This window comes from Papilio xuthus, unplaced genomic scaffold, assembly GCF_000836235.2.
Source record: "Papilio xuthus unplaced genomic scaffold, Pxut_1.1 DF827679.1, whole genome shotgun sequence".
Lineage (NCBI taxonomy): Eukaryota > Metazoa > Arthropoda > Insecta > Lepidoptera > Papilionidae > Papilio > Papilio xuthus.
The window spans coordinates 6071924-6082974 of NW_013530970.1; the positions used below are offsets into that span (position 1 = coordinate 6071924).

The window sequence follows — 11051 nt, forward strand, 5'->3', positions numbered from 1 at the left end:
AACTAGTCCTACACCAAAGTATTTGTGAGTGAAGACGTAATTTTTAATTAATTTCAATACCTAATACTTGGTCTTTTCCTTGTTCATATAACGCATCAGTGTTAACGATAATACACTGTACAATCTCATGTTACAAACCAGTCTTGCATCTTTTTATGAAACCTTAGAAATATTAAGGTTTAATACCTTGTGGTTTTAGTAACTTCCGTAGAAGGTCTCCTCGCGTGTTTTATTTATAAAAACGTTGTGCATAAAATACTTAAGAATTAAATATACACAGAACAGCCTAAGATATACAGGTAGAACAAATCAACAAATCAATTTTCAATTACCATTTATACTTGAAAATATACAAAATTTTATTGAACAGTACAAAGTAATATTCTCGCAAACATCTTCACGTCAAATCAGCGGAATTAAGAAAGACACAGAAAGCGCAAGACACGATATTATGCTTCATATTAAATATCGTATTCACACGCGATGAGATTTCTCAGCAGCAATTTTATTTCGCTTCTCCGCTTCACTGTACAAGCAAATAATGAAAGCTGCAGCGCTTCAGCCGCTGAATATTAAAAATGTATCACAAACACATTCCTGTGAGCCTCAATATCAAAATATTAATATTTCTGGAAAAACAATACCAATTATATAGGAATTACCTTTTTCCGATAATAATAACTGGCCTTAGAGTTAATTTTTAACATTTCATACATATCAAAATTGTAAAATGTCAAAGTTAAATGTCAGTCAATTAATACAAGCTTCAAGTTTTTTTACTTTCTACATAATAAAAAATGGTGACAACAAAACGTTTAGCTGCTTTCGGTTCCAGCGTCAAAAGATTCGGTAAAAACACCGGACACCCTAAACTAGACCCCAACGGGCTGTACATCCCCAGGCCCGAGGGCTGCGACCCCTGCCTCTACCACCCCCAGGATATCGACAAAATATTTGATTTTAATAAGCACATCAAAAACCGCGTCGACCCTTGGAAATATAAAAGTGATCTTGAGGAATGGTCGAAAAACTTGGGCTACAGAAACCAAAAGGTCCTCGACCGTAAGAAGTGGTTCGACTCCCTGCTGGGCCCCGCCTGGCACGACGTCCAGGAAGACAAAAAGTGCGAGCCCGCCTGCCACAACGTGGGCTTCGGAAGAACTCCGCGCTTTAAACCCTCCAGTAAGTCCATCCCTGGTCCCGGTACGTACTACAAACATGTTCCCTACAGGGCGCCCCACGGACCTCACTCGAAGAAGCAGACCTTCGAAATGCAGGAGCCCTGCAGGTTCAAGGATCCCTCCTCGAAGTGGTCGCTGGCACCGAATCGTTACAACATCATCGACAAAGATAGCATAGAACAGAAACCGAAAAAGATAGTGTCTTTGAGGGGGCCCTACGACCTGTTCACGGGGAAGCGTGACGGGACGTCCATCAAGAATCACTTTAACAGGACAAAAGTGTCGGCAGCGTCGTGGCCGTACAGCATGAAGGGATGTATGGAGACGTACAAGCGGTCACATTACGGGGAAATGAACAAAACGAACAGAGAGCTGCCCTGTCGCAGCCGGAACACGTTGGTGGATCTGACGATGTGCATCCGCAAGCCGGGCGAGCCGGGACCGGGGCAGTACGATGTGGAGAAGCCACGGCAATTTGTACAAAACGCGCAAGGCTTCAACAGCAGCTATGACCGACCGCCGGGCTATCGGCGCGCGGAGGTGTGGCCCGCCGTCGGTCGGTACAACGTGAAGTGCGTCAAGTACCACGTGCCCGGCAGCGGACACCGCCACGCATTCCTCAGCAAGGTGCCGCGCACTATCGGCGCCGTCCTGCCGCAGCCTATGAATACTTTCTGATTCATTTTATATTCATATACACACCTATCACTTTTGTATTGAGATGCTATTTTACATTATACCAAGAAAATTGACGTATAAAGTAGAAATAAATATTAAATTTAAAGAGCCACAGTTTGTAGCTAACTTTGTATTATTGTAAGAAAATGATTTAGCGTAACCTTTCGAATGGAGTTCGATTACTTGCCTTGTGGACGGTGCGTCCAATTAGGAAGGAATCCTTTGAGGTAAATCGAACTGAAGAAATTCTCTTTAAGGTATAAAAAGAAAATTACTATTGCTATAACTCTCCAGGGAAATCATGGACATGATTGCGTGCGGAGGTCTACTGTATCACCAAATGCACATCACATAGCACGCCGCTAACTATTATTATATTGGATATTATAACCAAGCTCTTTGTTATATTCTTTATTTAAAGTTTACAAAACGAATAGTTTCTTGTTGTATCCAAATTAACTTAATAACTTTTTTCATTGAAATACGTTATATTTTTACTTTTAAAAATCTTTATTCCACTGTAATCTTAATACGCTTTTCCTTATTCTCTTAAAAGTTTTATGAACCAATCTCAGCCTAGGCGAATCTTAAGATAACTTTCAGAGGACTGTCCTGACCTGATATGCTTTGGTATAAACTTTATCAAGGAAATAGAGACGTCACTTGAACTAATAAGACAGTAGTAAATATGTTCCAGTCTTAGGTCAAAAGAAAACTCTATACAAGTTCAAATAATGATATTTATGACTGTTTATGAGATACTGGCAACATAGAAATGTAAGTGACAGTAATGAAAGATGGAAAAGACAGGTGAATAAAATGAGTGATATAAAAAAACGTGGTTTTATTAAAATACTAAGATGTCGGAAACGTCCAACAGAAACAATGACTATAGTCTTAAGCTACTGAGTACACGACAGCTCTCATTACCACTACGAGTCGACGTCGTCGTTTGACTTTTGTAACTTTTATATAACATTAAATTGCATTTCTTGAACATAATCAATTAACGTCGCTCCTGAAGTTAATTGTTTCATGGACAAAGGAAATAATGATCTATTTGTATTTATGTAGATTATATAACTATTTTTATTATAAACAGAAATAGTTTTACTTTGGCTTTCTGAGATCAAAATCCTTATATAGAACATATCGTCATCTTTGTTACCGGCCCTGTTATCTTTGGCACAGAAACAATATGTTTTTACAGAAGCAAAAACCCACTATTATTATAATAACGAATTATTTTTTCATATATTTAAATATTGCTTTGTTTCCCTATGTCCCCCTATTCCCTATATTTTAAATAACAATCAGCCTATATGTTTTATTTACCAATCAAAAGTAGTTACATAATGTTGTTTACAAAGTTACAAAGACCTAGTTTATCTTGTAATTGCGAGGTTTTTTATTTTTATACGTATACTAGCGGACCCGACAGACGTTGTCCTGTCTACACGTCTTTAATTTGAATATTATTTAAAATTTGACACTGCGATGGTAGCGCCGTCTGTCGGATCCAATGTAAAACATTCCAAAATCAACAACTACTAATAAATTAAAAATTAATTATAAAAAACATTGTCCAGCGGACAAAATTGTGAATCTAAACCATTCCCAGATTCCCTTGAACACACACAAAAAATTTCATCAAAATCGGTCCAGTCGTTTGAGAGAAGTTCAGTAACATACACACTCACAGAAGAATTATATATATAAAGATAAGATGTATGCATGTTGTAGGTTGAAATGTTTGTATATAGAGTAAATCCTACCACTTTATAGTGATCCGTTGTCAAATGTACCTGAGCTTAGCGGAATGCTAGATATTTATAAATTTGATGAGCTCCGCAGTTTGCGAGCACTTCTTAATATTTATTTATTCGTTACTTTTATGAGGGACCAAGAATTCAACACTCTGAATATATTTCGGAGTTTATAAATTAACTGTCGAATAAGCATCAAGTACCAAGTGCAATATATTCTCTTAGTCTCAGATTAATGTTGTTTTTTCTGTTAGCTCGTAGACTAAGAAAGTCTTAGTAATAAAATAAATCCATACGCGGCTTTATCTTGAAACATAATTAGATTTTCAAATCAATATTCACAATCACCATATTGGTATCACGTTGCTAATAAATCCCTCAGCTATCGAGGATAAAAAGAATCTCGTGTGGCTTCAAAATCAACACGAAAATGGAACAATATCGGTAAATATAACGGACTGTGAGATTTCAATCTCAGTTTGCCAATATTCGGTGGTATTTGCTTTGTCGGCGGAACATCGGACGTATGGAAATCATCTTAATGAGAATTTTCAGCACAACATAAGTGAAGATTTTTACTGCAATGAATCTTATATTAATATACATATTGATATTTTGGCAAATGTACTAGCGGCAATTTATTTCGCTTTGACTTTTTATTATAAAAAATCTTTATGTGTATTTTGTGTTCATTTTATAGTAGTTTATATTGAATAAAATATATTCTTATTTTAACGAGAACTAAAGAGAAATATGTGTTGTATTAAATTTTACAATTATACTGTATTCGTGCGTTTGAATTCCTTTTGTGGTCTCTCAATGAGAATGTTTGCTGCGAGATATTTTTCAGTAGCAGACGAGCCGGCATTTATATAAAACCACAAGAATTTTTATAAGAATTTCATGACTTTAATTTCTTAAATGTACAATGCAACGTGTAATTGTAACTTCATATATGTCACCGGCAGATTGTAAATTACCTAAGCATGATAATCTTCAAATTATGAATGAATTCTTTTTTTAACAACATTTACATATTTCATATCCATATTTTTCGACCTACTAGGTCGGAAAATTCCGCGCGGAAGGAGTCGCGGGCGACAGCTAGTTTAATATAAAAATATGCAGGCTTTTTTAGCCAACGAATTCAGAAATGGAGTTCACCTTTTCGCTAGATTTAAGTGAAAAAGTGTATTGTCAGGAGCAGTTATCCCGCTTTATTCAAACAAATGCCTTAAATCCGTCCAATTTGTGTAACAAATGTGTGTGCAGCGAACTGCCGGAATGTATGTGTGTGTATGTACCACTGGAGGAGAACATCTCTTTCATTATAACTGAGGGGTTTTTGCAATTATCTCCTAACGTGCAGTTTTACTCAAACTACTGTTATTTATTACAACGTCTTTTTCTCGTATATAAATATATTTTCTTACATTTCTTCTCAAAAATCCACAAATAACAATCACTGGGTATTTAAAATAAAGATGTAATAACGTAATAAATTTCTATTTGGTTTGTTCTAACCTAATTAATATATCTGCATCTCTTCTGACTGACATACTGGTTTCAATTAAAACACAAAAAAATATGTCAAAAATCTTTAATAACAGAAAATAATTCAAAACGTAAAATCAAAAATTAAATTAAACAAATCCTGCTTATAATTATGATTCCAATCAATTGTCGAAAACTGCATATGTTCATTTTTAAAGATTAGCTCTCGGATTAATTGATGAGATGAGTATTTTGCTGGGTATAGGTTGAGTGTGGTCATCATACAGCAGCATGACGCCCAGCTTGAGGCCGGGATCGAAACCGCAGCCGCACGTCTGCACACCGCGGTCTTCTACCTCGACATAATCATCTTCCTCTTCCTTATAATATTAATAAATAGATAAATTACATTTCAGAGTCCTGACTCAACACAAAATAATATTTCTAAATCGATCGAGCTGTTTAACTCGCAACACAAATAAACATATCCACATATCAGAAAGGTTAGTCTCATTGGTCGAGCTTATTTCTTAAAACACAACCGCCACAACAAATAATAGCTTGAAGGTAACACAATACTACATCTCTCCTCTTTTATCCTTTTTAAAGAAGTTAACTATAATATAATCAGAATAAATAGAGTTTTAACAAAAAAACATTTAGTTACCTGTGAACTTGACTGAGAATCATTGTCTTCATTTTCCTCACTATCATTGTCTAATTCGTCACAATATGAGGCATCTGACACATTGCTGGAGACACTCTCTTTCTCCGATACTTCGCTGGTCCTCACCCTCTTTGACAATTCTAAATCATTCGATGTATCCGCAGACCTTTTGCTAGACGAAGAAACTAAAAAATAATATCCAAAAAAAAGAAAAATTATTGTTCTTTCCATTCTGAACAAAACTATGTAAAACTATTGTATTCGACGATATTTATTTTAAAAAAAATTGCCTAAATAAAGCGTTAGTTTTCAGAACTCAAAGAAAACTTCCGCAATGAAGGAAAGGTTGTATGAAATTTCCTACTTAACTCTACCTGATGACAGGCTACTTCTTTCTATTTCTGAATCTTCATGTTCGTCGGATTCTTCTTCAGAATCCCCGCAGTCAGAATCAATTTGATAATTTTTTAACATTATTTTTTGCGTCAACTCGAATGTATCTGAAATAAATTTAATAACATTATCTAGTCCAGTGTCATGCAGACAAAATAAAATTAAAACGTGAGTTATCTCCTTGAATTATCTAATCAAACATTCTGGAGATATTGTCTAGAGAATTTTGGTGTCTAAGCTCCTCCAGCAGATTTCGTTTCCACTGTAGCCGCTGCGACTAGTACACCAATTGACAACTTGAAGAGACTAATCAAAGACTACTTTATCATCTTTATCAATATAACTACAACAAAAGTTATAGTATTGTAAAGTATTAGACCTTGCAAAGTGTGTTTAGCTTTGTGCAGTAGCAACAGCGCGGCGCCGTGCAGCAGCGCCGCAGCGGGACCCAGCGGCAACTTGCCGGACCCCTCGCGCCCGCCGCCCGCACCCGCCGGCCATCCGAGCCGCAATAAGCTAGACCCTTCGCGCCCGGTGCCACCCGCCAGGCACCTCCTCACTTCCTCGCTGCAAATATAGCAGTTTACAAGTTATAGTTCACTGACGACACACTAGTACGAGAATGTAGTAATGCCGTCCATATCTTTCTCTAAAAAAAACAAAATCGCAATATATTTACGTACTTGTATTTATCACAATGGTTTTATTCAAAATAATTGATAAATTGATGCAACAGCAAAAACTTTTTACGTAATTCTATCATATTCAAGTCTATTATAATTTACTATAAACATTGTAACATTGTAAAACTTAAACGATCTCACCATATGTTTGGTATATCCACGTTCTCGAAGTCATTTTCAGATATTTGACAACGATGCGCTGCCCACCACGATGTAGCAAAGTTTGAAGATAAAATTATATCCATTTTATAAAACAAATACATCAAACAATTAAAAATATTTAACTGAAATATTATCACCGACTGACTATACTATAGTATTTTTCTTAATACCTTAATGTTTTAAATAGCAATCAATACACTATCTTTACGTCACAAAAATTATATTTAAAAAACAAAACAAATGTATCTGATTAACAATTATTGTTATTTCATTTTTTACCTATTTGTTTGATTAATTTATGGCATAATTAGTAACCCTAATAAATGTTTAAATTAAACAAGTGCCTTCATATCATCATGAATTTATATTTGTTAACTGCAAATTATCTTATATTTAAGTGATATCTAAGTTAATGTAATTTTATCTACTTTATTATTCATATTTTACATAATTAATATTTTGTAACATTAACAAATACTTGCCAATTATTAAAGTAAGTACATTAAGTTAAGCGCCATCTACCGACGGCATATTATGATTTGAGCAAATAACTAACTTATGTAGCTTTTTAATAAAATTGGAATTACAGCATTTTAAAAAAAGCGATATAATTGTTTGAAAATTAATTATTTTATTTGTATTAATTTCAAATTTTTGAAAAATTCCAATATTTCTGGCTTTATTTTAACGCCATCTATCGTTTTAACTTGTATCAAAAAGTGGTGCTACAATCATTGCGCAGTTATATAATTTGTACTCCATTACTTTTAATAGACTAAATTCACAATAAATATATTTTCAAATACGAGTCCTCACATCATAATAGAAAATAATAATTATATTGTATTACACTAACAGTATACACTAACAAGTTCAATAAAAGAATTAATTTAAATAAAAATTTAATCTGTAGTTAAAAGATTTCTCTTGTTACTAATCGGTATGTTTCACAAACTTCTAATGATGCTCAGTGGATCAGTGACCTATCTGCTCATTAAAACTTCTGCAAAACGACTTGCCAACACTTTGTTATCGACTACTATGTAAATTTAACGCCAGCTTTTAAAAAACGAACACAAAAGCTTTTGTTTTCTACCTTCTTTGCAGAGGAGTGATCACACAGAGCTTCTCTTCCTTTTTAGCTACGGTCACTGGCTGGAATAATTCACCTTTGTCTTTGCCTTCACTTGCCTTAAGACAAGAATAAAAAGAGGCCCTATTATATGGCCTATTTAATAGCTAGTGCCCTTTATGCTTACATCATGTGATACGATTTATTTAAATGTCATCATCCCGAAGAAACTTAAACAGATAATTTTCAAATAAAAATCAAATAAGTAGAATTTGCAATAATCTCGAAGGAATTGACGGTCGAATTCCCATTCGTATATGTAGCACCAATAATTCATTTCCTAGTAAAAGAATAACAAATGTTTCGGAACAACAACCAAACGACGTCCATTTTATTATAATCACAATAAAATTTATTATATTTATTTCAATCTGAGTTTGATCGCTTATAAGAAAAAGGAAAAGGTTCCCGCGTAGCAGCGAGGTGCGGCGGCCGCTGGATGTTGTGTTGAAATTTCTCACAAAACATTTGTTGCGGTAAAATAAAAGCTTTAATAAATCTTTGTTGTTTGAACAGAATGACTTGTTGTTTAACGTTATTCGTAGTAATATAAAAATTCCTTGTTTTAACATATATTTGATTGATGATTGATTATTGAAAGTTGCGAAGTAATCATTTTTAGGCCTTTTAGATGAAAAAAGATTAATTTAATAAGGTAAAGAAAATGACTCATTAAATGACCGCTTAGTGAACATGTAATGAAATACGAGATAAGTATCAATACGTATTAATACAACGTAATCAGTATTTTTACAAAAGATAACACACCTGCGTGATAATGTTGAAAATGTTCGAATAAGTTACAGTGGCAGAGTATCCCGTTAGGATCAGAACGTGTCGTTTTTTATTTAGAATGCTCCGAATTGTCGTATTCTTGTGCGTCGCAGCCGCCGCAGTGACTGCGCAGACCACTTCTGTCACACAATGTAAGTGTATTCTGTTGACATTCTTGTTGATATATTTTCATGCTGAAGACCAATTGAATACAGACTTTTCTTCAAGACAACTGACGCATACTCCTCTCGTATGTGGATATCATGAATGATGATCTCCGAATAAAAAACAACACGCTACTCAGTTGAGAGACAAAGTTGCTCCGTGAACGTCTTTTCTTTACCCCAGCATTGCCTCTACTAGTAGTACTTTTGTGTGCAGGTTCCCGCAACCCCGGCGAGTTGCCATTGAACGCGCACGTGGAGGGCTGCCTGACGCCGCCCTGCCTGCTGCCGCAGTTACAGGACGCCGTCATCAACGTCGTCTTCCACACCCGTCAGTATACACACTCACACATATAGAGCACCTCCTCTACTAGCTATATTATCTTCCAATTGACTTCGCATGTGGTCAGTAACATAATAGCCTGACCGCAGAGTTCCGCAAAAAGCACTGAAGAAATAACATTTTCTGATTTTTGTATCGATACTTGTAAGTGGTATCAGTGGGAGGGACAAAGAGGATTATACATAATTAATTGATAATTTATTAATAAACACTGTTATAACTGCTGCCAAATAGTTCTAATAAAATAGAACATGTTGTGACCGCTACGTGTCGCTTGCAGCGCGTGTGCTGCGCTCGATGACTACGAGGGCGACGGCGCTGCTGCAGCTGGGCGCCATCACTTTGCCGGTGGAGTACAATCTGGCGGAGAACGCGGACACGTGCCGCTTCCTCACCAACACCTACTGCCCTCTGTTGGCCGGCGAGGTAGTTTCCTACACCCTGCGCATGTTCATCGAGCCCTTCTTCCCGGTCGTAAGTCGTTACCTATTTTTTTTATTAAACGAAAGCATATCCCCGATGAAAATAATCTAAACATAAAATATGTATGTGTGACCTGATATCATTTATCTTTTTTGCCCTTCTGCTTGGAATGTTATGATACTTATGATAAAATAATCGTAATTTTTCATCGTTATGTTAAGGGCACGTCGTTGAACATCGAGTTCCGCGTGGTGGACGATTCGGAGGAGCCGGTGTGGTGTATCCGCATGCCCATTCAGATCGTGGCGCCCCTCGCCGCCCGCAGCGCACCTGCCATTTCACCAACACCATCTAACTCCACACTCTCCATACATACATAATAACTAAATAACAATAGTATAATGTACTATAATACTAGTAACATATCACAAATAAGATTTTATAATGAAAACCTTTGTTTTATTATTGCAAGGGAAACTATATGGCCTGAGACTAAATGGCGCGCTCAAGATTGTTGAAAAGTGTTTTCGTAAATAATAGCACCATGGGCCAATAAGTTAAAATGTAATGCTTGTTATTTTTATGTCAGTTTAAAAGTTAGTAGAAAATGTAGTCATGTTGATAACTGTATTTACTAATTAAATTAAGAGATTTATATTTACTGTTAACACTGTTGGTGAAACTTATAACTAAAATTTTTGTAAAAACTATATTTTAAAACATAAATTAAAAGATTGAACTTGCTCTTTACGCCATCTATTGGTGAAACTTTTAATTTGTTGACTCATAAAAAACATTCGCTAATTTTGATAATAGATGGCAGTAGTGGTACAAAACCAAACATTTTAAATTAAAATCTTTTAGGGAGTGAAGTAAAAAAGAATAATAATAACGCCTCCAAAAGCAAACAATGAAACTATGTTATACTTGCATTTACCACAACCACCAAGAAGAAGAAGAAGGTAGCCGTGCGAGTAATTTTTCATGTCAATTTTCAAAGTAAATTTTCATGTTGTCTCACGACGACCAACTTATGACCATAGATGGCAGTAGTGGTATTAAACCATTTCATAAAAAAACTATTTAGTTAATATGACCCGTCCAGTAATGTGAAAAACTTTTGCTTTTTTTTGTGACTGAGTAGTCACTGTTTGCAGGCATTTACAGCTTCACCGGGCTTGAGGTGGCAGA

At 35.4% G+C, this 11051-nt stretch overlaps 3 protein-coding genes across 4 annotated transcripts; 2 read left to right on the plus strand and 1 right to left on the minus strand.

The window, feature by feature from the left end:
• The first annotated feature begins 714 nt into the window (after positions 1–714).
• Positions 715–2214, plus strand: LOC106117708 (uncharacterized). The gene has a single exon (XM_013312114.1). The coding sequence runs from the start codon at positions 798–800 to the stop codon at positions 1857–1859; it is 1062 nt and encodes a 353-aa protein (XP_013167568.1). The 5' UTR covers positions 715–797; the 3' UTR covers positions 1860–2214.
• A 3069-nt stretch (positions 2215–5283) lies between these two features.
• On the minus strand, positions 5284–9356 carry LOC106118043 (uncharacterized). Of its 2 annotated transcripts, none has more exons than XM_013312602.1 (5): positions 9274–9356; positions 6559–6746; positions 6161–6286; positions 5787–5971; positions 5284–5499 (listed from the first exon to the last, which is right to left on the minus strand). In XM_013312602.1, exons 1-5 carry the CDS (start codon positions 9336–9338, stop codon positions 5332–5334), a joined length of 732 nt encoding a protein of 243 aa, XP_013168056.1. In that variant the 5' UTR covers positions 9339–9356; the 3' UTR covers positions 5284–5331. The 2 variants fall into 2 exon arrangements, with proteins under 2 accessions (XP_013168056.1, XP_013168055.1); XM_013312601.1 differs by lacking the exon at positions 9274–9356 and adding an exon at positions 7004–7180.
• On the plus strand, positions 8900–10311 carry LOC106118044 (uncharacterized). Its single transcript, XM_013312603.1, has 4 exons — positions 8900–9082; positions 9312–9425; positions 9718–9911; positions 10082–10311. Exons 1-4 carry the CDS (start codon positions 9010–9012, stop codon positions 10238–10240), a joined length of 540 nt encoding a protein of 179 aa, XP_013168057.1. The 5' UTR covers positions 8900–9009; the 3' UTR covers positions 10241–10311.
• The last annotated feature ends 740 nt before the right edge of the window (positions 10312–11051 follow it).